Source organism: Somniosus microcephalus, chromosome 31 (genome assembly GCF_052327205.1).
Source record: "Somniosus microcephalus isolate GS21.2 chromosome 31, FLI_Smic_1.0, whole genome shotgun sequence".
Classification (NCBI taxonomy): domain Eukaryota; kingdom Metazoa; phylum Chordata; class Chondrichthyes; order Squaliformes; family Somniosidae; genus Somniosus; species Somniosus microcephalus.
In genome coordinates this window covers 14,462,800-14,489,323 of record NC_141017.1, presented here as the reverse complement: position 1 = coordinate 14,489,323, position 26,524 = coordinate 14,462,800, and the positions used below count along the sequence as shown (strand labels likewise).

General features: G+C 46.4%; 1 protein-coding gene across 4 annotated transcripts in view; it reads left to right on the top strand.

Moving 5' to 3' along the window:
* LOC147097597 (cAMP-dependent protein kinase catalytic subunit alpha-like) overlaps positions 1-26,284 on the top strand; it is a 263,178-nt gene extending 236,894 nt beyond the window's left edge. For all 4 annotated transcript variants that reach the window (XM_085971564.1, XM_085971563.1, XM_085971565.1 and 1 more), the window contains 6 exons: positions 1,554-1,636; positions 8,837-8,963; positions 15,805-15,900; positions 17,261-17,383; positions 24,288-24,452; positions 25,772-26,284. In XM_085971564.1, the coding sequence (XP_085827690.1) occupies positions 1,554-1,636; positions 8,837-8,963; positions 15,805-15,900; positions 17,261-17,383; positions 24,288-24,452; positions 25,772-25,897 (720 nt within the window). In that variant the 3' untranslated portion in view covers positions 25,898-26,284. The remainder of the gene's footprint in view (positions 1-1,553; positions 1,637-8,836; positions 8,964-15,804; positions 15,901-17,260; positions 17,384-24,287; positions 24,453-25,771) is intronic.
* Positions 26,285-26,524: the final 240 nt, after the last annotated feature.

Genomic DNA, 26,524 nt, shown 5'->3' with positions numbered 1-26,524 from the left:
AGCTATCAAACGATGACAATTCATCCGTCAAAAATGTTTGACAGATGAAATGTCATACGCTGACGTGCTCTGTAACCGGCTTCCCCTTAATTGGCCTGCTAAACCCGCTTAACAAGGTCAATCAAGGGAAAATAGCGTGGGTTGGCCACAAGTTGATGGAGGCGGGACTGAAACCCAACAAGCAGCAGTCCTGCCTCCCCCATTGGCAAAATCACCCCCTTAGACACATTATTAAACGAGTGTGTGTTACTGCCTACTCAACAATCAGCACAACAGCTGGTCTAATGTGTTCACTGTTGCTACTTAGTAGGTAATAAACACTCAAATGAAGTGGGAAGGGGGAACGTTCGATTAGGTCTTCATGTCCATGGGCTAACATTTCAAAGATCACCTTTAATAGCATCTGTAGAGCTGCCACTTTTATTAACCTTTACTAAACATTATTGCTTAGGGTTGTTTGCCAAGTATGTCCTAACTCCAGGTGTTTCTGGCCTCTTGCGCATCCCCGATTTTCTTCGCTCCACCATTCAGCTGACTAGCCCTAAGCTCCAGAATTCCCTCCTCCCTAAACCCCTCTACCTCTCGCTCCTCCTTTAAGACCCTCCTTAAAACCTACCTCATTGTCCAGACTTTTGGCCACCTGTCCTAATATCTCCCATGTGGCTCGATGTCAAATGGTGTCTTGATAACGCTCCTGTGCGGCGCCTCAGGACATTTTACTACCTTAAAGTCGCCATATAAATGCAAGTGCTGTTAATGTGTGCGTAAATGGGGTTTCCGCCAAAGTTACAGCAAAGAAGTGGGAGAAGCTCTGAGGAAACTTTCCCCCAATATTAAAAACCATTAGCCAACCTAGCACAGTCATCCCACCTCCCCCTTATCCAGATCTGTGTGTGTGCAAACACAGCTCTTGAAGAAGACCACGAGAAGCCCATTGAGCTCATCCACCTTGCACAACAGCCCAATTCCATCCACAGATGTCAATGTAGCGATCTGTTTGGTACAGGAAATTTCCTGGTATCCGGCACTGACGGGACCGAGCTGGTGCCGTACCATCAAAACTGCCGTAGAAACCAGCGCTAATGTTAAAACATACGGAGCTTTTCAGCTCCGTGTGAATCAACAAACCCTGTTGCTTAGCAACAGCTTCAAAACAGTCGGCCGCAGCTTAAAAGCGCCTCTGTAGCTAAGCAACAGCTTCAGCTAGACCTTGCAGGGCCTGACTGGAAAAAAAAGCAACGAGAAGTAAAAAAACTTATAGGAAACGGTTCCTGAATTTTGCCGGTAGATAGAGCTTTCCGGACATTTAACCTCCGGTTAAACGAAAGTTTCCTGTAGTAACATTTCCTATGCACCTAGTGTGTGACTGCAACTAGTGTCTGACAGCTGGAGTTTTTGGGTCTTCTGACATGTCTCTCCTACCCTATTCTTCAGACGGAGCAGGCTACCATTATGGTGATTTGACCGCTTGTGTATTGTTTGGGGGTTAAGAATTCCTCCACTGTTTTTCTACTTTGTTGGACTTTTTATTTGTATTCCCTTTCTTTTTTCAGGATAACACTAATTTGTACATGGTGATGGAATATATTCAAGGTGGAGAGATGTTTTCACATTTAAGAAGAAGCGGGAGGTTCAGGTTAGTCTCATAAAGCTGTAAGAAATTTTGCACTTGGATGACAGGAATTCAGAACAGCGGATTCTGATTGGCCAAGCATTCACAGAATCACAGAAACCCCACAGTGCAGATAGAGGCCATTTCGGCCCATCGAGCCTGCACCGACACATACCCCACCCTATCCCTGTAACCCCACGTATTTAATCCCCCTAACACTAAGGGTCAATTTTTTATCATAGCCAATCAACCTAACCCGCACATCTTTGGACTGTGGGAGGAAACCGGAGCACCCGGAGGAAACCCACGCAAACACGGGGAGAATGTGCAAACTCCACACAGACAGTCACCCGAGGCCGGATTCGAACCCGGGTCCCTGGCGCTGTGAGGCAACAGTGCTAACCACTATGCCACCGTGCTATGCCTCACTGTTAAACACACCTAATTCATGTCACAGACTGCATAAAGTTCAAGTATTCAGCGTGCGACCAAGCACCTAGTTGGATCACAGTAGCAAACAGTGAGTGCTTTTCTTGTTTTTAATACAGGAAACTTTCGATTAACCGGCCACTAAATAACCGGAACGCTCTATCCACCGGCAAAATTCAGGAGTCGGTTCAGATAACTTTTTTTTACTTTTAGTTACTTTTTTTACTCCATTTGTGGCTGTGCAAGCGTGTAGCTGAAGCTGTTGCTAAGCTACAGAGACGCTTGCAACTTGTGCCGATTGTTTTGAAGCTGTTGCAACAGGGTTTGTTGCTTTATATGGAGCTCTGAGCTCCGTATGTTTTACTATAGCGTTCGGTTATCCGGCATTGTTGATGGACTGGCACCAGGTTGGTCCCGTCCGTGCCGGATACCAGAAAGTTTCCTGTACTTCACCATCTGTTTCAGCTGGATTGTTCTGTCTTTGTTTTGTCCCATGCAAGCGATTTGGGGGGTAGGAGTAGACCAGTCACTTTTTAAAATAAACATGAATTAATGATAATAGCGTCCATCTGTCATTAATTTGAATAGGCAAGACGGATATTTGAGCTGTAACTGTAGATTTTTTTTATTATTTGTTCCTGGGATGTGGGCGTCGCTGGCAAGGCCAGCATTTATTGTCCATCCCTACTCGCCCTTGAGAAGGTGGTGGTGAGCCGCCGCCTTGAACCGCTGCAGTCCGTGTGGTGAAGGTACTCCCACAGTGCTATAAGGGAGGGAGTTCCAGGATTTTGATCCAGCGACTATGAAGGAACAGCGATATACTTCCAAGTCAGGATGGTGTGTGACTTGGAGGTGGTGGTGTTCCCATGCGCCCGCTGCCCTTATCCTTGTAGGTGGTAGAGGTCGCGTGTTTGGGAGGTGCAGCCGAAGAAGCCTTGGCGAGTTGCTGCAGTGCATCTTGTAGATGGTACACACTGCAGCCACGGTACGCTGGAGGGAGTGAATGTTTAAGGTGGTGGATGGGGTGCCAATCAAGCGGGCTGCTTTGTCCTGGATGGTGTCGAGCTTCTTGAGTGTTGTTGGCGCTGCACTCATCCAGGCAAGTGGAGAGTATTCCATCACACTCCTGACTTTTGCCTTGTAGATGGTGGAAAGGCTCTGGGGAGTCAGGAGGTGAGACACTCGCCGCAGAATACCCAGCCTCTGACCTGCTCTTGTTGCCACAGTATTTATGTGGCTGGTCCAGTTAAGTTTCTGGTCAATGGTGACCCCCAGGATAGTGATGGTTGGGGATTCGGCGATGGTCATGCTGTTGAATGTCAAGGGGCAGTGGCTAGACGCTCGCTTGTTGGAGATAGTCATTGCCTGACACTTGTGTGGTGCGAATGTTACCTGCCACTTATCAGCCCAAGCCTGAATGTCATCCAGAGTTGCGAATGGCACTGAACACTGTGCAGTCATCAGCGAACATCCCCACTTCTGACCTTATGATGGAGGGAATGCCATTAATGAAGCAGCTGAAGATGGTTGAGCCTAGCCCTGAGGAACTCCTGCAGCGATGTCCTGGGGCTGTGGTGATTGACCTCCAACCACCACAACCATCTTCCTTTGTGCTAGGTATAACTCCAGCCAGTGGAGAGTTTTCCCCCCCGATTCCCATTGGCTTCAGTTTTACTAGGGCTCCTTGAAGCCACACTCGGTCAAATGCTGCCTTGATGTCAAAGGCAGTCACTCTCACCTCACCTCTGGAATTCAGCTCCTTTGTCCATGTTTGGACCAAGGCTGTAATGAGGTCTGGAGCCGAGTGGTCCTGGCGGAACCCAAACTGGGCATCAATGAGCAGGTTATTGGTGAGTAAGTGCGGCTTGATAGCACTGTCGACGACACCTTCCATCACTTTGCTGATGATTGAGAGTAGACTGATGGGGCAGTAATTGGCCGGATTGGATTTGTCCTGCTTTTTGTGGACAGGACATACCTGGCCAGTTTTCCACTAGAGGCGCGGCTAGTTCTGGAGCGCAAGTCTTCAGCATGACAGCCGGGATGTTGTCGGGGCCCACAGCCTTTACTGTATCCAGTGCGCTCGGACCATTTCTTGATATCCTGTGGAGCGAATTGCAAAGGCTGAAGACTGGCTTATGTGGTGGTGGGGACCTCAGGAGGAGGCCGATATGGATCATTGACTCGGCACTTCTGGCTGGAGATGTTTGCAAACGCTTCAGCTTTGTCTTTTGCACTCGTGCTGGGCTCCACCATCATTGAGGATGGGGATATTCATGGAGCCTCGACTGGATGTGGCAGGACTGCAGAGCTTTGATCTGATCCATTGATTGTGGGATCGCATAGCTCTGTCTATAGCATGCTGCTTCCGCTGTTTAGCATGCATGTAGTCCTGTGTTGCAGCTTCCCCAGGTTGGCACTGCATTTTTAGTTACACCTGGTGCTGCTCCTGGCATGCTCTTCTACACTCCTTATTGAACCAGGGTTGGTCCCCTGGCTTGATGGTAATGGTAGAGTGAGTGATAAGCTGGGCCATGAGGTTACAGATGGTTGTGAAATACAATTCTGCTGCTTCTGATGGCCCACAGTGCCTCATGGATGCCCAGTTTTGAGCTGCTAGATCTGTTCTGAATCTATCCCATTTAGCACGGTGGTAGTGCCACACAACACGATGGAGGGTGTCCTCAGTGTGAAGACAGGACTTCATCTCCACAATGACTGTGCGGTGGTCGCAGCTACCAATACTGTCATGGACACCTGCATCTGCGACAGGTAGATTGGTGAGGACAAGGTCAAGTAGGTTTTTCCCTTGTGTTGGTTCTCTCACCACCTGTCGCAGGCTCAGACTGGCAGCTATGTTCTTCAGGACTCGGCCAGCTCGGTCAGTCGTGGTGCTACCGAGCCACTCCTGGTGATGGACATTGAAATCCCCCACCCAGAGTACATTCTGTGCCCTTGCTACTCTCAGTGCTTCTTCCAAGTGGTGTTGAACATGGAGGAGTACTGATTCATCAGCTGAGGGAGGGCGGAAGGTGGTAATCAGCAGGAGGTTTCCTTGCCCATGCTTGACCTGAAGCCATGAGACTTCATGGGGTCCGGAGTCAATGTTGAGGACTCCCAGGGCCACTCCTTCCCGAATGTATACCACTGCCGTCACTCCTGGTGGGTCTGTCCTGCCGGTGGGACAGGACATACCCAGGGATGTGATGGAGGAGTTTGAGACATTGGCTGAAAGGTCTGATTCTGTGAGTATGACTATGTCAGGCTGTTGGTGAGGAGGACTTTGCAGGGTCGACTGGGCTGGGTGTGCCGTTGTCGTGTCCTAAGGCGGTGCCGGGTGGTCTGTCTAGTTTTATTCTTATTTGTTTTTCATAGTGGTTTTCTAACAACCGAGTGGCTCGCTAGGCCATTTCAGAGAGCAGTTAAGAGTCAACCACATTGCCGTGGGTCTGGAGTCACATATAGGCCAGACCAAGTAAGGATGGCAGATTTCCTTCCCTAAACATAAGAACATAAGAAGCAGTAGCAGGCCATTCGGCCCCTCGAGCCTGCTCCGCCATTTAATGAGATCATGGCTGATCTGATTTTGGCCTCAACTCCACTTTCCCGCCCGCTCCCCGTAACCCTTGACTCCCCTGTAGTTCAAATATCTCTCTATCTCCGCCTTAAATATATTCAATGACTCCGCCTCCACAGCTCTCTGGGGAAGAGAATTCCAAAAATTCACAACCCTCCGAGAGAAGAAATTCCTCCTCATCTCTGTCTTAAATGGGCGACCTCTTATTCTGAAACTATGCCCCCGAGTTCTAAACTCCCCCACGAGGGGAAACATCCTCTCAGCATCTACCCTGTCCAACCTCCTCAGAATCTTACGTGTTTCAATAAGATCCCCTCTCATTCTTCTAAACTCCAATGAGTGTAGGCCCAACCTGCTCAACCTTTCCTCATAAGTCAAGCCTTCCATCCCAGGAATCAACCTCGTGAACCTTCTCTGAACTGCCTCCAATGCAAGTATATCCTTCCTTAAATAAGGGGACCAAAACTGTGCTCCAGGTGTGGTCTCACCAATACCCTGTACAGTTGTAGCAAGACTTCCCTACTTTTATACTCTATCCCCCTTGAAATAACATTCCATTTACCTTCCTAATTACTTGCTGCACCTGCATGTTAACTTTTGTGTTTTTGTGTTTCATGTACGAGGACACCCAAATCCCTCTGTACTGCCGCATTCTGTAAATAATATTTTTCTTTTCTATTCTTCGAACCAAAGTGGATAATTTCACATTAGTGAACCAGATGGGTTTTTACAACAATCCGATCGTTTCATGGTCACCATTACTGAAACTAGCTTTTTATTCCAGATTTATTTAATTTAAATTCCCCCGCTGACTTTGTGGGATTTGAACTCGCGTCTCTGGATCATTAGGCTTCTGGATTAGTAGTCCAGTAAGCTAACCACTATACAGGAAACTTTGGTTTATCCGGAGGTTGTATGTCCGGAATACTCGATCTAACGGCAAAAATCAGGAGCCGTTTTCTGTAAGTTTTTTTAGATCTCGTTCTTTTTTTTCCCCAGTCAGCCGCTGCAAGGTCTGTAGCTATAGCAACAGCTTCAGCTAGAGACGCTTGCAGCTGCAGCCGACTCTTTAGAAGCTGTTGCTAAGCAACAGTGTTTGTTGTCAGATACGGAGATGAAAACCTCCGTATGCTTCAACATTAACTTTGTATGTCCGGCAGTTTTGATAGATCGGCAACACGCCGGTCCCGTCGGTGCCGGATATCACAAAGTTTCCTGTACTACCGTCCCCATGGTTCAACATGGTAACATTGACCCCTGACAGTGGAACAAGTTCTAACTCTTGTTCACATGTAAAACATTTCACTTTTAAAATTGAATTGACAACTGTCGGATCATTGATCCATAAAGAGACTGAGCTTCATGTGTCAGTCCAGGGCGATAATATCCTTTCCCTGATTAGGTGTCTAGAGCAGCATGCAATACTCCAATTAGGGTCTGGCCAACACCTTATTTGACTTTTTTACTACAGCTAGGTGCTGTGCTGATGGTTTCAGGGATTTGCCCACTGTAACCCTAGTTCTCTTTCCTGATTGCGCACTAGCACCAGCCGACAATCGGGTAACGGAGAATCGGCAGCCCATGGATAAGAAAATCGGGCGAGGTGTAAAGCGGCTTGTTGATTCACTGTCGCCCAGTTTTCACCCGGAGATAAAAGTTATAATTACCCCTGTATCGCTGCTGCATTTAACCCCTACACCCTCTTCTGGTTTCACGCTCCCTCCCTGGCATTGTCAGAGGTGCCATCTCTCAAAGAAGAGATGAGACTAACCTCCCATTTTCTTGTTCCGTTGGTTCAGGGAGACATTAAAAATCTAAAGATACTATTTGAAGAAGAGCAGGGAATTCTCCTATAGCAAAATACTGCAGATGCTGGAAATCCGAAGTAACAACAGAGACGCTGGAAAAACTCAGCAGGCCAGGCAACATCCATGGAGAGAGAAATAGAGTCAACGTTTCAGGTCGAAACCCTTCAGAACTCCTGAAGAAGGGTTTCGACCTGAAACGTTGACTCTATTTACGTTGACTCTATTTCTCTCTCCACGGATGTTGCCTGGCCTGCTGAGTTTTTCCAGCGTCGTCTTCTGTTGTTATAAGGGAATTCTCCTAGCTAGTACTACCAAAGAACAGATTAACAGGACATGCATCTCACTACTGTTTGCGGGACATTGCGAGCATAGAAAACCTCCCAAATTTGCCCACATAACAATTGTTATTGAACTTTTAAAGTAATTTACTGTCTCAAGCACCTTGAGGCTCTTTAACATGATACGGTGCTATATAAACGAAATTCTGTCTTTCTTTAATTGTTTCTGTGCTTTCTTCCCACTCTAATTCATGCTGTGTCCCTCTCGCGGCCTTCCTTATCCTCTCTCCCTCCCCCTCTCCATTTCTCAGAATGCTACCATGCACTTTTTTCATCGTGCTGATTGCATCCCTGTTTGTGTCCCGTTTTTCTCGCTCTCCCTATCACTCTTTTCCTAAGTCTTTCTTTCCTTCTGTTTTCTCTCTCTCCTTGTATGTCTCCCATTGCCCCTGTACGACTCTCGCGCTTGTTCCTTTACTAATGTACTCACTGTTACGCCAGCTAAAGCCCAAGATATGCAGCAAGCTGGACGTTAACCAGTAGTGGGTTGGAAATAGTTCGGCTGCAAAGGAAATGCTCCTGGACACACACAAAATCTCTCTTCCTGAAGCTGTTCCCGCATCTTTCCTACTCTACTGTTGTACAGGAAACTTTTTTTTATCCGGCACGGACGGGACTGACGTGGTGCCTGTTCATCAAAAATTCCGGATAACCGAACGCTATAGTAAAAGATACGGAGCGGAGAGCTCCGTATAAAGCAACAAACAGGGTTTGTTGCTTAGCAACAGGTTCAAAACAATGGCCACAAGTTGCAAGTGTCTCTGTAGCTTAGCAACAGCTGCAGCCACACCCTTGCACAGCAACACATGGAGGAAGGCAAGTAATAAAAGTTACCTGAACCTACTCCTGAATTTTGCCGGTTAACCGAGATTTCCGGTTATTTAGGTGCCGGTAAATCGAAAGTTTCCTGTACTCTACCGTTGTCTGCCAGGTTTTTCTTTCAGGTGACGGTGTTGACATGTGCACTCAATTTCGCATCTCATTCTGAAACTCACCATATTGAACAAGCCATTTGTTGTCTCACTGTCCTCGAGTCGGAGTCTGAATCTAATTGCATTTCTCTTGTTTCCAGTGAACCTCACGCACGATTTTATGCAGCACAGATTGTCCTCGCGTTCGAATACCTCCATTCACTAGACCTGGTCTACAGAGACCTGAAGCCTGAAAACATACTGATTGACGAAGAAGGCTACATCCAGGTATGGGGGAATTCCCCAGGTATGGCCTATACACTGGCCTGAGTATCAGGTACAGACTTGCAGGGAACAGCCTGAGACTGGGGTGATATGCCTCAATAAATCCGAGACTCGATGTTAGCGAAACAAAACAAGGCTTTTATTGACTTAGAAGGTAACACACAGGAGAGAGGTATCTTCCATCCAGAGCTCTGCCGTACTGGATGTGCTGCAGGCTGGGCCAGCTTACATAGGGGCCAGGTATGGGCGGAGCCCTACACATAGTACAATACAATGGGCCAGGTATGGGCGGAGCCCTACACATAGTACAATACAATGGTGAGGAAACGGAACAGAGGTAAGGGAAATGAAACTGAAACCAACCACAGTCACAGGCAGTGATGAATGGAATATTTCATCACATGGGGTATCCACCATACCCCGGGAGACTCGCCCTCGGTATGGTGTACGCACCAGGTTATGGGATGGAGTATGCACCACCACATTGGGACAAGAAAGGAGAGATTCAGGGCGGTGCCACAGATGTGGACCAAACACAATGTAGGTGGCATGCCCTGAGTAAGAGTATGGGCAGGATTTTCATTGGGCCGTGGAGTCGGGATTGGAGGCGTGTGGGGGAGTTGAAATCCCGAAATCAGGGCCCCCAACCCGCCTCCATGCCAGTTTCAAAGGAGGCGGGTACCCGCCCCGCACTGTTGTTACTTCGGATTTCCAGCATCTGCAGTATTTTGCTATAGGAGAATTCCCTGCTCTTCTTCAAATAGTATCTTTAGATTTTTAATGTCTCCCTGAACCACCTACCTGAGGCGGGAAGGGATTAGTGCCAATTAACTGCCTGTTAACAGGTAGTTAGTTAACAGGCAGTTTTTAGCCTAATCCCTATTTTTAATGCTGAAGTGTGGGATTCCCGACGGCTCCAAACCACGCCAAGTTAGAGGAGGCGGGCCGTCGGGTTGAAGGACTTGGAGGGGTCGAGATGTCGGTGTTCAGGTGAGTGATGGGTGCATGAGTGCAAAGGCAAGTGTGTTTGGTGTGTCTAAAATGTTTAAAGAAGTTTAAATTACCTTTTCTTACCTTTTCAGCCTTCCTTCAGGTCTCGGGAGTCCCTCATCTCACCGGCACAGAAAGCAGAATGGCTGCGAACTGTCAAAAGTGACAGCCTTCAGCTTTCTGTGCTGGTGAGATTTCTAACTGAGTCTGTGGAGAAGGACTCAGGTTAGAAGCAAGACTGTCAGTGTTTGACAGCTTCAAACAGCTGTGAAACGCTGATATTTCATCTGTGAACACGTCTTGACAGATGAAATTTCAGCCTGTGATGACACCTGTTGCCGGGTGGCCCTTAATTGGCCTGCTGAGCCCGCTGGGCGGGCTCAACAAGGTCAATCAAGTTAAAATCGCGTGGATTGGCCACATCTCGATGGAGGCGGGACTACAACCCCGAAAGTTGTAGTCCCGCCTCCTACCTGACTCCTGAATGAAAATCCAGCCCTATGAGTCACACTGCACGGCGGAGGGGGAATGCTCCGTGTAGAAGGTGCAGCCTCTGGAAAGAGGTGGGAAGCATTGTTGTACAAACAAAAATGCCACGGGGGACCACTGGCACAATTTGAACATAAGAGGTAGGAGCAGGAGTCGTCCATTCGGCCCCTCGAGCCTGCTCCGCCATTCAATAAGATCATGGCTGATCTGAACTTGGCCTCAACTCCACTTCCCTGCCCGCTTCCCATAACCCCTGACTCCCTTATCGTTCAAAAATCTGTCTATCTCCACCTTAAATATATTCAATGACCCAGCCTCCACAGCTCTCTCTGGAAGAGAATTCCAAAGATTCTCGACCCTCTGAGAGAAGAAATTCCTCCTCATTTCCGATTTAAAAGGGTGCCCCCTTATTCTGAAAATATGCCCCCTAGTTCTAGATTCCCCCACGAGGGGAAACATCCTCTCTGCATCTACCCTGTCAAGCCCCTTCAGAATCTTACATGTTTTAATAAGATCCCCTCTCATTCTTCTAAACTCCAATGAGTATAGGCCCAACCTGCTGTGTGTGGAAGGAAGCCTTTCTATCACATTCATTGGGTGAGTGGGAGATGTGGGTTTACAGCAACTCACAATATGCACTTGTGGATTAATCGGATCTGTGCACAGTGGCAATGGAAGGGCTGCATGTTTCCTCCTCGGATATAGCCCTGCTTTCACCGCAAGATTAGAGGGTGGGTCTGTGTCATCAGTGAGGAGAAAATGAATAAGACTGAATTGAGGCAGAGTTATAAAAGGTAAATGTGTTTGAGGTCATTCTTGGCGTTGTGTTGCAGCGATTTTGATGCATTGTTGCAATGGACAGCTGATGAGTGCTGCTTTTACCATTGTTTCACAACTCCCCCACCTGCAACTGCAAGCTGCACCTGCAATTCATTTCCTGCAGCAATTTCTGCTTTCTTTTCACCGTGAGATGTGCTAACAAGATTAGCTGTTACATTACTGGATATTAAGGGTATCGAGGTGTTAGGGAATATATATATATATATATTTTAATAGATTTTAATATGATTAAAATCTAATGATTTAAAGAAATCTGATTATGCTTAAGCTGACCACGTGCCAAAGGATGGTGTGATGTATCAGATCCAATCACAGCTGGTAACGTCACATCGGCTGACTTAAAAACTGAGAACAATGAAAATGCTGATTTAGCTTAAACTGTGAAAGTGCTGATCTTAGCTTAAAACTGAAAGTGATGATTCTGCTTAACTAGAGAACAAAGGAATGATTGATGTATCAGAGATCCAATCAGTGTGATGTAGTTGAACCAACCATAGCTCTGCATGCATGCTGCTGAGCCAATGGTAATAAAGGGGGCGGGTACATCTGCTGCTGTATAAAAACCAGCCATTTTGAATATGATGTTAGTCGGATAAAGGAAGTCAAACAGTGTAAATCAAGTGATGCAATAAATCGACTATTTAAAACTTACCACCGGACTCACAAACTTTAATTTTAGTGTGTTGACCTCAAATCAGTGTGGTCCACTGAAATTAATTACCCGATATGGGGATAGTGCAGGAAAGTGGAGTTGAGGTAGAAGATCAGCCATGATGATATTGAATGGCGGAGCAGGCTCGAGGGGCCAAAGGGCCCACTCCTGCTCCTAATTCTGATGTTCTTGCATGCTGCTCGGTAATACTGAGACACGCTAGCTCCCACTCTGCATCTATCACTCCCAACGCAAGAAAGGTTGGAATGCAGAAAGGCCATTGATCAAGCCCACTCCTGAGTCCCCATGTGAATCAAACAGATCTGTTAATGGCCCAGAAATTCGGGTCAGGGGCTTCCCACGGGCGCAAGCCCCCGACCTGCACTTACCTACCGCGCTGGTCGTTGAGCTGTGAGCCCCCGTGGAATTGCGATCCTGGGCCTCCTCCAACTGCCGGCGCGCAGTGCTTGTGTATCCCAGGGGCGCAGTTAGTTCGAAGCAAACCCTGTGATCTCATGGGCCATGGAGAGCCAGTGGTAGCAGGGAATGCTTCATTCATAAGTTTGACAGGAAGAGCTGTCAAAACTTATAAATACTATAAGCCCCAAAACATCACTAAATCTTCAAATAAATTTTTTAAAAATCACATTTTTAAAATAAATATAAATTACATGAAATAACTATTTTAAACAATAATTTAAATTTTTGAAAAAATTAATTACATTTTCTAACGGGGCTAAAAATAAACTTACCTTTCTTTAAATTATTTAAAAATAATAAACCTGTGGAAAAAATGTTTTAATTTAAATTAATTCACCACTTACCTTGTAAAAAGCAGGCCTTGCGACTGCTTTTTACATGTCTAACTTCTAGAGACTTACCTTCCCGGGAAAACCTGCAAAAAAAACGTATGTTCGATGCGCACGCGCTGCCTCTCCTGCGCTCGCGTTCGACCTCTGAACCCCTTCTTTCAGGGGAACGGAAGTTCTGGTTTCCCGCACATGCACAGTGCATGCACGAAACCGGCATTTCCATTGGGCTTACGGGTGAGTACCCCATGCGTACTCACCCGTGGAGACCCGAATTTCTGGGCCAATATCTGTATACCCCTCAATCCCCTTTTGCGACAGGTTCCTTTTAAAGATATCAATTGATCAAGAATTAGCTCCTTTCTCTGGTTCACACATCTACTATCCTGTGGGGAAAGGGGAAATTCTAATCTTGTTTGGTGCCTGTGAATTTAGCATGCTGCAGTTGCCTCTGTTTTATCTGTAATGTTCATTAGACCTGTGTCACATATTTTAGCTTTTTTCTCCAGCATTATTGAGTTCAGTTACCTGCGTCTTCATAACTTATTGCTAGAAACACCCTCCTCGTTCTTTTCCTGAACTCTTCCCAATGTATCTAATCCATCTTTGAGGTATGGTGACCAAATTGCATGCCGTGCCCAAAAATTGGACACCGGTGATCTTTGCAACACCATTATAACTTGTGACTTGTATCCAACCCCTTCCAGATGCACCCTGATGCCCAATTTTCCTTATTGGCAACTGCTTCACTTAGCTTGGTACTTTTAGGGTTGGATCAATGATCTTGTCCTTTTCCTCTTCCAATCCTGCTAATGTGAATGCTGCCTGTTGGGCATTAAGTCGGAAAGTAGTTAAGGCAATCGACTGCTAATTCATTGTGTTTTGTACAAAAAGGCTTGAATCCCATCTTAATCCATGATACTGAGAGATTTTCAAAGTAGGACCCTTGTATATTGTACACAATTTATTGTTGCATTTTTCTATGTAGATTACTGGATATTAATCCTTGTTAAAATCCAGCTGTCTTTTCTTAGTATCTGCTTACATAGAAACATCGAAGATAGGAGCAGGAGTAGGCCATTCAGCCCCTCGAGCCTGCTCCGCCATTTAATGAGATCATGGCTGACCATCCAAACTCAGTACCCTGTCCCTGCCTTCTCCCTTGATCCCTTTAGCCTTAAGAAATATATCTAACTCCTTCTTGAATATATTTAATGAATTGGCCTCAACTGCCTTGTGTGGTAGAGAATTCCACAGGTTCACCACACTCTGGGTGAAAAAATTCCTCCTCATCTCTGTCCTAAATGGCTTACCCCTTATCTTTAGACTGTGACCCCTGGTTCTGGACTCCCCCGCCATCGGGAACATCCTTCCTGCATCTAGTCTGTCTAGTCCTGTTAGAATTTTATAAGTTTCAATGAGATCCCCTCTCATTCTTCTAAACTCCAGCGAGTATAAGCCCAATCGACCCAATCTTTCCTCATACGTCATTCCTGCCATCCCAGGTATCAGTCTGGTGAATCTTCACTGCACTCCCTCCATAGCAAGAACATCCTTCCTCAGATAAGGCGACCAAAACTGCACACAATACTCAAGGTGTGGTCTCACCAAGGCCCTGTACAACTGCAGCAAGACATCGAATCCTCTCGCTGCGAAGGCCAACATACCATTTGCCTTCTTAACTGCCTGCTGCACCTGCATGCTTACCTTCAGCGACTGGTGCACAAGGACACCCAGGTCTCTTTGCACTTCCCCTTCTCCCAATCTATTGCCGTTAATTGGCCTCATCCCTTGGAATACGGTTGGTCTCCTTCCTATTGTTACCTGCCCATGTAGATGGGTCACAAGAAGAAGATCTAAACATTACTGTTACTAGTATTCTTCTCCATACTACTACTACTAACATTTCCCATCTGTCAGCTCAGCAGGAACGATGCGGCCCGAGTGATGTACGGGCTGAGCAAAGGTAGCACCTCTGCATGGTAAACAACCGCACCGAGAAGGGTGGCTTTACTAGCAGTTTGTCCTGACGACTCACCCAGCTCTCACTAGTGGCTCCAAGCACCACACCCGGGGACCTGGCCTTGGTTGACATGCTAAATGGTCGAACACTTGGTCAGTTCCAAACAACTGAAACCAAACTCTGCTCTATATTATATACAAACAGTGTGAACATCATTGGACCCAAAGATAGTTACTTCCCAAACAGCGTTTTCCATGCATCACCACCCTCTACTCCATGGGCCTTTAAACTTCTTTTGGCAGCCTCACATGAGGATCTCTGCCAAATGCTTTCTGAAAATCCAAGTAACCTATATCAGTTAATACAGCCACCAATGCAAAGTAAGCCAATTGTACACCTGTCCCAGCACGTGCACCAGCATAAGCATTTTATAAAATAAAACTCAGGGAATAGTGTCTGCGAAGGTAAGCAGAGGATGTGGTTGATTTGTACATTCTTTACTCAAAAAGGCAGTTGGATGCTGTGATGAGGGTGATTGTAGGTGTCGAAAGATGGATGGGTTTTACTTATCTTTGTGTGCCTGTGCAGTGTTTGTTGTAAGGACTGGGCTGGAGGCACTGGTAGAGCAATAGTGTTTACTCTGTTCACCAACCATGCGGGGGAGGACGGACAAATATGCCGATTGCAAAAAATTGTGTCTTCGTGACGAATGAAAGGAACCTTCACGACAGGAAAGAGATCTGAGCAAATAAAATCGACATGGCTAAGGAGAAGCAGGTGGGAATTTAATGTGGATAAATGTAAGGTAACAAGCGTTGAACAGGAAATGTGAACCTTGTGCAGAATAAAGGGGTCCTATGGAAATGTAGGCCAATGGAGCTCTGAGGCTAGGCAAGTCAAACCCTACAGGGATTCATACAAGTGCCGCCCCTTGAAGAGGAGATCTCACTAAAACTCAAGAGGGTCTGGCCTATACAGACTGATTTTTAAAACAATAATAAAAAAAATTAGATTAAAGCGGTTAAATCGGGGGAGAAAAACACACACAGCCGTTCCAAAGTGTTTTGTCTGAGATTCTTTTAAAATCTGGTTCCTCTCTAGGTGACAGATTTTGGCTTTGCCAAGAGGGTAAAGGGCAGAACCTGGACGCTGTGTGGAACTCCCGAATACCTGGCTCCTGAGATCATCCTCAGCAAGGTAAGGAGCAGCTAGTTTCTCCCTACAAACTGCAGCATCTTCCAGCTCACCAGAAACTTTCCCCGTGACATCCTGCAAACCCAGTGTCAAAATTTGCTGTCTCCAATGTCTTTGTTAATATACCAACGCATCGCTATCTATAGCTGATAAGCCCCAAAAGTTTTCTTTGAAACCAGTAAAATCAAGATTGTGCTGACCTGTTCGACGTATAGTAACCGTGTCATGAGGTGCCCAGTTACGTTGCAATTCCAATCTCATTGTTTGCAAGTCTAGAGAATCAATTGTTGCTTCACTATAGACAGATATGTACATGCTCCCCTGCAACTACAGGAGTTATACAGATAACTACCTACAGAGGCGTAGAATATCTTTGTTAGATATCTGGGCCGGCACAGTTACAGAATTTTGCGGTAAGTGGTGCATTAACCTTGCTATTTGTAGATAAGTTGAACCGAATAGACAAGCTTGTTAACGAAAGTCTGTGCGAGTATCAGGCGGGTGGGCACACGTGCTTTTTGGGGGCGGGGGGGCTCCAGTGATGTCTAAAAGGTCATTTAGACACTGAGATTTAATGAATTGTTCCATTGTATTTGTTGACATGACAAAATTCAATGGGAAATTTAAACAACAATTTCAAAGGGAAATGTTGATGGAAAGCGTGACCAGAAATGGTGACAACCGGACCAGCGGTTGGTAGACAGGAACTACATGCCCGTCACAGGATTTTTAATAATATGCTCGTTCGTTTTCCATGGCATTGCACATGGGAGTCGAGACCAAGTGTCGTCCTCGGATGACACGGGGTTAGAGGGCGGAGAATAATTGGGCCACGGTGCGCAAACATAATTCGGTCCCTATTTCGAAGTCAGACACTTGTCTTTATTTTTATATATTTCCTTTATAAATGGAACTGCCAATGTAGATTTGTCATGCTGTAATTACACCTTCCTGCCAGTGGTAGTGCTGCAGCGCCTCCACTCGGGAGATTTGCCATTTTTCTTGACTGATTTTCCCCCTCCCCAAAAGTGTTGACAGCTTGCTTGGGAAATGTTCCATAGGCACTGGCCTCCCTCGTGTGCCTATTATTCATGTGTGAGCGTGAACGATGGCAGGATATCCTCCATGGAGGTCATCATAGTTGAGTCCAATCCTATTCTCAACTGATGTCCACCCTTCCAGCAGGGGCTGTGTTGGATAGCAAGCAGCTATCTTGGCAACTCTGGCTGTTCTGCCCCTCACTAACCCACCAAGGCCTGTTGTAGCAACCTAACTCCTGCCCTAGCTAAGATCAGCTAACTCAGCAGAGATTGGGGGTGGGGGTTGCATCTATATTACTGATCTGTGTCTCTTCTTTCTTCAGGGCTATAACAAAGCTGTGGATTGGTGGGCGCTAGGGGTCCTAATCTACGAAATGACTGCTGGGTATCCTCCATTTTTTGCAGACCAGCCTATTCAGATTTATGAAAAAATAGTCTCTGGGAAGGTAAGCAGCGTGTCTAAGGGGAGTGTGGCTGTTCTGTTCCTGTGCAATGAAAATAAGGAGGTTTGAATTTATACTGCACCTCATCACATCACAGTAACATCCCAACATACGATGAGTTACTTTGAAGTATAGTCACTGTTATGTCAGCAAATGCGGCTCCCATTTTAAGCACAGCAAGATCCCACAAAGAGCAATGCGCTAACTACGTAACAAGTTAATCTGTTTTTAGTGGTGTTACTTGCGGGAGGAATGTTGGCCAGAACTCCCTGTGCTTTTTTTGAGTCGTGTTATGTGAACCTTAACATCCACCCAAACCACCGGAACAGGAAGAACCTTGAGGTATGATGCAACACTCTTTCAGCACCGCAGTGGAGTATCAGGCTAGATCATGTATTCAAGCCCTGGAGTGAAATTTCTAACTGCAGACTGCTACTATCTGAGCCATATTGACACTGTTCTTGATAAGGATGCTTTAATAGATCAACAGTTAATCATTCCCTAATTACAAATGATATGGAGGGAGGGAGCATAGTAATATTAGATTTTCATGATGAAGGAAATTGAGTATCTTGGTGACCACTATAATGGAGTGCTTCGTTTCAGGCACGTAACTTTTCAGATGAGACATCAAATTAAGGCCCCGTTTGACTGTTCAGGTGGATGATTTTTTTTATTAGTTCATGGGATGTGGGCGTCGCTGGCAAGACCAGCCCATCCCTAATTGCCCTTGAGGAGGTGGTGATGAGCTGTCTTCTTGAACCGCTGGAGTCCGTGTGGTGAAGGCACTCCCACAGTGCTGTTAGGTAGGGAGTTCCAGGATGTTGATGGTGGGGGATTCAGCAATGGTAATGCTGTTGAATGTCATAGGGTGGGGGGGCTTGTTGGAGATGGTCATTGCCTGGCACTTGTGTGGCGCGAATGTTACTTGCCATTTATCAGCGCAAGCCTGAATGTCGTCCAGGTCTTGCTGCATGCGCGCATGAACTGCTTCATTATCTGAGGAGTTGCGACTGGAACTGAACACTGCAATCATCAGCAAATATCCCCATTTCTGACCTTATGATGGACGGAAGGTCATTGATGTAGCAGCTGAAGATGGTTGGGTCTAGAACACTGCCCTGAGGAACTCCTGCAGCGATGTCCTGGAGCTGAGATGATTGACCTCCAACAGCCCCTACCATCTTCCTTTGTGCTAGGTATGACTCCAGCCAGTGGAGCGTTTTCCCCGATTCCCATTGACTTCAGTTTTACTGGGGCTCCTTGATGCCACACTCGGTCAAATGCTGCCTGATGTCAAGGGCAGTCACTCTCATCTCACCTCTGGAATTCAACTCTTTTGTCCATGTTTGGACCAAGGCTGTAATGAGGTCAGGAGCTGAGTGGTCCTGGCAGAACCCAAACTGAGCATCGGTGAGCAGGTTATTGGTGAGTAAGTGCTGCTTGATAGCACTGTCAACGACACCTTCCATCACTTTGCTGATGATTGAGAGTAGACTGATGGGGCAGCAATTCTCCAGATTGGATTTGTCCTGCTTTTTGTGGACAGGACATACCTGGGCAGTTTTCCACATTGTTGGATAGATGCCAGTGTTGTAGCTGTACTGGAACAGCTTGGCTAGCGGCGCGGCTAGTTCTGGAGCGCAAGTCTTCAGCATCACAGCCGGGATATTATCGGGGCCCTATATTTGCTGTATCCAGTGTGCTCAGCCATTTCTTGATATCACATGGAGTGAATCGAATTGGCTGAAGACTGGCTTCTGCGATGGTGGGGACCTCAGGAGGAGGCCGATATGGATCATCTGCTCGGCACTTCTGGCTGAAGGTGGTTGCGAACGCTTCAGCGTTGTCTTTTGCACTCGTGTGCTGGGCTCCGCCATCATTGAGGACGGGGTTATTCATGGAGTCTCCTCCTCCCGTTTAGTTGTTTCATGGTCCACCACCATTCATGACTGGAGTTGGCAGGACTGCAGAGCTTTCATCTGATCCTTTGATTGTGGGATCACTTAGCCCTGTCTATAGCATGCTGCTTCCACTATGTAGCATGCATGTAGTCCTGTGTTGCCGCTTCCCCAGGTTGATACCTCATTTTTAGGTACGCCTGGGGCTGCTCCTGGCGTGCGCTTCTACACTCCTCATTGAACCAGGGTTTGTCCCCTGGCCTGATGGTAATGGTAGAGTGAGGGATATGCCAGGCCATGAGGTTACAGATTGTGGTCGAATATAATTCTGCTGCTGCTGATGGCCCACAGCGCCTCATGGATGCCCAGTTTTGAGTTGCTAGATCTGTTCTGAATCTATTTAACATGGTGGTAGTGCCATACAACACAATGGAGGGTGTCCTCCGTGTGAAGACGGGACTTCGTCTCCACAACGACTGTGTGGTGGTCACTGCTACCAATGCTGTCCTGGACAGATGCATCTGCGACAGGTAGTTTGGTGAGGACGAGGTCAAGTAGGTTTTTCCCTCGTGTTGGTTCTCACCACCTGCCGCAGGCCCCAACTGGCAGCTGTGTCCTTCGGAACTCGGCCTGCTCGGTCAGTATTGGTGCTACCGAGCCACTCTTGGTGATGGACATTGAAGCCCCCCACCCAGAGTACATCCTGTGCCATTACTACTCTCAGTGGTGTTCAACATGGAGGAGTACTGATTCATCAGCTGAGAGAGAGCGGTAGGTGGTAATCAGCAGGAGGTTCCCTTGTCCATGCTCGACCTGAAGCCATGAGACTTCATGGGGTCCAGAGTCAATGTTGCAGACTCCCAGGGCCACTCCCTCCTGACTGTATACCACTGTGCCGCCACTTCTGGTGAGTGTGTCCTGCCGGTGGAACAGGACATACCCAGGGATGGTGATGGAGGAGTCTGGGACATTGGCTGAATGTCAGGCTGTTGCTTGACTAGTCTGTGGGACAGCTCTCCCAATTTTGGCACAAGTCCCCAGATGTTGGTGAGGAGGACTTTGCAGGGCCGACTGGGCTGGCTGTGCCGTTTCCGTCTCCAAAGCCGGTGCCGAGGTCGATGCCGGGTAGTTCGTCCGGTTTTATTCTTTTTCCTTTTCATAACGGTTTGTTACAACTGAGTGGCTTGCTGGGCCATTTCAGAGGGCAGTTAAGAATCAACCACATTGCTGTGGGTCTGGAGTCACATATAGGCCAGACCGGGTAAGGACGGCAGATTTCCTTCCCTAAAGGACATTAGTGAACCAGATGGGTTTTTACGACAATCCGATAGTTTGATGGTCACCATTACTGATGGAAGCTTTTTGTTCCAGATTTATTTAGTTAATTGAATTTAAATTTGGAATGGCCCCCCAGATTCTCACCAACTTCTACCGGTGCACCATCGAGAGTATCCTGTCCGGCTGCATCACTCCCTGGTATGGCAACTGCACCGCCACAGACCGCAAGGCTCTACAGATGGTAGTGAAAGCTGCACAACACACTATAGGAATTAAACTACTGCTGTGCAGGATATCTACCCCGAGAGGTGCCGGGGGAAGGCCCTGAGAATCATTAAAGACGCGAGTCACCCCAGCCACAACCTCTTCGCCCTGCTCCCGTCCGGTAAGAGATACCGAAGCATGCCGTCTCGTACCAACAGGTTTCGAAACAGCTTCTACCCCCAGGCCATAAGATTCATGAACGATTAATTTATTATTATTTATTACTGTTGTTTTATTTATTATTACTGTCTTTCTATTAGTATTTCTATTAGTATTTTTATCATTGTTATGCCATATTTATTCCAATGTTGGGAGGACTCGTAAAAATCAACATTTCATTGTGCAGTACACACGTCTGCTGCATATATGACAAATAAAATTGAATTGAATTGAATTGAAATTCCCCAGCTTCCGTGGTGGGATTTGAACTCGTCTCTGGATCATTAGTCCAGGCCTCTGGATTACTAGTTCAGTAACATAATCACTGCTACCATTCCTGTAAAAGATAAAAGATTCCATGGTATTATTTGACGAGCAGAGCAGTTCTCCTGGTGTTCTGGCCAACATTTATCCCTTAATCAACATCATTTAAAAATACATTAACTGATCATTTATCTCATTGCTGTTTGTGGGAGCTTGCTGTGTGCAAATTGACTGCTGCGTTTCACTACATTACAACAGTGACTGCACTTCAAAAGTACCTCATTGGCTGTGAAGCACTTTGGGAAGTTTTAGAGATGTGAAAGGCGCTGTAGAAATGCAGGTTTATTCTTTTTTACGCAACTTGTTGGAAGAAATGGGCTTCTGAGGCAAACACAATTGGACATTTTAACCTACCCACAGAGTTTGCTGTGACTGCCAGATTTCACCTACTAACCAACAAATGTCCATTATCCTACCTGGTCATTATTCCCACCCAAGAGGGAAGAAATGAGTTGGGTCTCCGTCAGGCTGGGCACAAGTCCAAATAGTTCTGCTCATGTATCTTTGTATCTTGGTTGCTTCTTGCATGTTGGTGTTTGGTCTCCCCAATGTAGAGGAGACCGCATCGTGAGCAGCGAATACAGTATATTAAATTGCAAGAAGTACAAGTAAATCGCTGTTTCACCTGATTGTTGAATGCTGTATTTCCTAATGAGGGACATTCTTCAAAAAACTTACTCATGGGGACTGAGCAAAGTGAGTAGGAACACTGCCCTTTTACCTGTGGGAGCTGGTCTGATAGGATTAAAGTCTCCTCTCTTTCACCTGAGCGCAATGAGTTTGTACAGTCGTAATGTATTTCCTATTGGGCTCACAAAACAAACTGATTGTAATTTGGCACCAGTGGTTATACATTCTCAGCCTTGCTTGGAAAGGTCACGAGGGTGTTTAGTTCAGGAGACAGAAATATCACATCGGTGCAACAGGAGGTGCCTTACTAAGGCTGGGACAAAAGAAGTTAGGGAAGAGATAGCAGAGGCACTATTACATTTATATAAAAAATCATTAGAAAAGGGAATAGTACCAGAGGACTGGCAGACGGCTAATGTGATTCATATATTTAAAAAGGGAGATAGAACAAGTCTAGGGAACTATAGACTAAATAGCTTAACGTAGGTGTTGAGAAAAATAATGGAATCCTTACTCAAAGATGTAGTAGAAAAACATCTAGAAACTGAAAATATTGAATTGTTTGAAGAAGTAACAGAAAGGGTAGATAAGAGTAATGCGGTAGACGTAATCTATTTAGATTTCCAAAAGGCCTTCGATAAGGTACCACATAGTAGACTCATGGCAAAGGTCAGAGCATGTGGAGTCAGGGGACAAGTAGTCGAATGGCTAGCTAGTTGGCTGCGAGACAGAAAGCAGAGAGTCAGGGTTAAAGGCAGTTACTCAGACTGGCAAAAGGTGGGAAGTGGTGTTCCACAAGGATCGATGCTGGGACCACTGCTGTTCACCATTTACTAAAAGATTTGGACTCGGAAATTGGAAGTACAATGTCAAAATTTGCGAACAACACCAAATTGGGGAGTGTAGTTAATACAGAAGAGGTCTGTGACAAAATACAGGAAGACATTAATAAACTTGCAGAATGGGCGTGTAATTTTCAAATGAACTTCAATATAGATGAGTGTGAGGTGGGAATCTGGATAAACACTTGAGGGAGAAAGGAATAGAGGGATAAGTTGATGGGGTTAGATGGAGATGGGTGGGAGGAGGCTCGTGTGGAGCATAAACACCGGCCTGGACCTGTTGGGCCGAATGGTCTGTTTCTGTGCTGTGAATACTATGTAAAGCACCTTGATGAGGCAATCTCGAGGGAGCTTTACCCTGCCTCTAACCTGATTTGTACTGTAATTTACTTTGGAATGCTTGATAATGGCACGGAGTACCAAAAGTAGGAAAGGACATCAATCACCAGCAATGGTATCACTCAACTTGATGGGCAGAAAATCTCACCAAAAGGAATTCAGTCAAATAGACCAGACTCGCCCTGCACCAGGCAGCATTACCGCCTCCCAGAATCGAGTGTACGCTAGCAGCTGTTACAACTCAAAGAATCTGGCACAGATTTAATGCATTCAAAATGTCAGCCAGTCTCGGTCTAGTTCCAGGTTGACATCAGTTGACAGCTTCTGACTCACTGTTGAATGCAACACTACTCAGAGGTCTTTAGGATCGGCCGTCTGTGAGTATTGGTGCACCAGTGTGCTGCTCGATAAAGCAGAAGCATTTACTGATCAGGAATGCGCTGCCTGAAAGGGCGGTGGAAGCAGATTCAATAATAACTTTCAAAAGGGAATTGGATAAATACTTGAAGTGGAAGATTTTGCAGGGCTATGGAGAAAGAGCAAGGGAATGGGACTAATTGGACAGCTCTTTCAAGGAGCGGATGGAGGCACGATAGCCTCCTTCATTCTGTATCATTCTATGATTCTATGAAGGATGTCGCCCCGTCCTCCCAAGATGCTCCTAACGGAGAGTTGTCTCTGTCGAAGGGACAGGGCCAGGGATAGAATTAAATCCTTTGCCCTTGTATCCCCTCACCATTTGGCAGAGGCCCGGGATTAGATCATCTGACTGCCCCCAAAATTATAAATGACGACAGCCAGTTTGGAAAATAAATACCCACACAGAAACTCGTATGCTGCATTTGGACCTTTCGGCACATTTGCAAGGTGATGTACGGAGCTCAGCGAGGCATTGAAGCAGCACCGAGCCCAAACAGCCAGAGTTTAATGCTCACACTAAAGATTATAGTTTCCGAGCCTGCCGCCACAATGAGGTGCCCCGCCCATCATAAGCAAGTATCAGAAAGTCACTGCCATGTCGCACACGATTTTCTATCCATTGAATTCGCGGTATCTCACTGCAGGTGCCCAATCAGAAAATCTACCCTTAAGTTCATTTTCGCTCCTCTTAGCCCTACTGTTACATGAATCTGGGTCCTGCCCATGTAACAGATCAACATTTCTTTTCAGGTGCGGTTTCCATCTCATTTCAGTTCAGACCTAAAAGATCTGCTCCGGAACCTGCTGCAGGTTGATCTGACCAAACGGTTTGGTAATCTCAGAAACGGTGTCAATGACATCAAAAACCATAAATGGTTTGCCAACACAGACTGGATCTCCATCTACAAACGAAAGGTACTGTGACTGCAGCCAGTCAGGGCTTGTTGCACCAGGAGGTGGGGCGCCCAGAGACAGTACTTTGTGCAGCTGTTTACTACAGACAGGGTGGTGTATACAGGAAACACTTTTTTTATCCGGCACCGACGTGCTGCCGGTTGATCAAAAAGTCCGGATTACAGAGAGGTATACTTACTAAGGTACGAGAGCCCCGTACACGGCCACAGATCCAGGCGTCCCTGTTGCATGGCAACAGGTGCAGGAACCCCGGTTACACGGCCACAGATCCAGGCGTCCCTGTTGCATGGCAACAGGTGCAGGAACCCCGGTTACACGGTCACAGATCCAGGCGTCCCTGTTGCATGGCAACAGATGCAGGAACCCCGGTTACACGGCCACAGATCCAGGAACCCCGGTTACACGGCCACTAATATGAAGTAAAACTTACCTGAACCTACTCCTGAATTTTGCCGGTTAAGAGAGATTTCCGGTTATTTAGGTGCCGGTAAATCGAGAGTTTCCTGTATCAGCAGAGACTTCAAACTTCTGTCACTTTTCTGTAACAAGTTCAATCAGAACAACACACACACACACACACACACTGTCACCATCTCTCCTACTCTGTCTGTTTCTCTCTCTACCCTTGGCCACCTACCCATTGCTCTCGATCTCCTTTCTCTGCATGCATGCACACCAGCTCCAGCATTTCTTTCTCGTTAGAAGGGTGTCTGACGCATGTGGAAACCCATTCCCATGTTTGAGTCTCCAAAACAGGTGGAGGTTTCTGTTTCACCTGACCGAGTACGCACATTCTCCCCATACAGGCACGCTGCATTTACCTAGCTCACCCTGCACTGGGCCTTTGCTTCACTGAAGCAAGTCCCAATATAAACTCCTTTACATGCAGAATCCAGGCTCACCACTGCAGTTTCCCCCTGCCATATTTATCCTACAGTTTAGTTTCATTATTCAGAGGCATCCAGTGCCACACTTGCACTCTGAAGGACTAACCTTTTGTTTGGCACAAGATGCAGGAAGTGGGTGTTAATAAGTTTCTGTATTGCAAGGGAGCAACAAGCAATGTTTATATCCAGGAATGTAATGTTAGGGCTCTTGTGAAGAGTATGTGGCCTTTGTGTCACTGTGTTTTGGCATGGCATGGTGGCACAACTTGGCATTGCACTGACTGTGTGGTATGCTGGGGGGGTGGGACAAAAGTTCAACGCAAGTATTTAGTGCAATATGTCGGAGTGTCGTGGTAAGCAGCTCTCGGTATACTTGAGAGAATAGCGCTGGTATAGAATACAATTTAAATTAGTTTCTGTTCCTTTCCTCAGGAGGAACCTCCTTTTAAACCGAAGATGAAAGGCCCTGGTGACACCAGCAACTTTGACGAGTATGAAGAGGAGGCGATCCGCGTATCTCTCTCAGAGAAATATTCTAAAGAATTTGCTGAATTCTAGAGAACAAAAACGAAATGAAGCTGTGAAGTAACTGGGAAACTTAATACTCGGCCGGAAAGGAAAGGAGGCACTGTTTGGATGGGAGCCCAAACTGTTGTATTTACTGAAAACTTAAATGTTAAGTCTGTGCATTCCACCAGGTGGAGTCCTATCTTGCCATGACTTCGAAGGGCCTGGCCCTCTTTCCCATACACAGACTGCTCCTGCAAACCCTGAGGTCCTCCAGATAGTCACTACTCCCAATCACACACTAAACTTCTCTCCTTTATTTGCCGCCTTCCAATAAGCGTTTGTATCTCATTGTGTCTGAATGTTATATATGTTCTGTGTTTTAAAAGATATTTTACTTATATATTAAAGCCCTTTAGTTTTTTTTTCTAAAATGTATTTCTGAGTGAAGGGGCTACTTTTCCATATCTGAGCTGACCGCAGATTAGCTGAATTGGGAGCTTGAACTTCTTGCCAACTAGGTTCACTCATTTCAAGCAACTTCAGAGCTGACATGCACAGAAGCGTTGATTCGTGTGCACCATCTGTGGAGTTGCTTCCCACACACACTTACTCAAGTCTGGTAAACGATGAGGTTCTGTGTTTAACGCTTTTTCGGGTCTCACATTTAAGCGACAG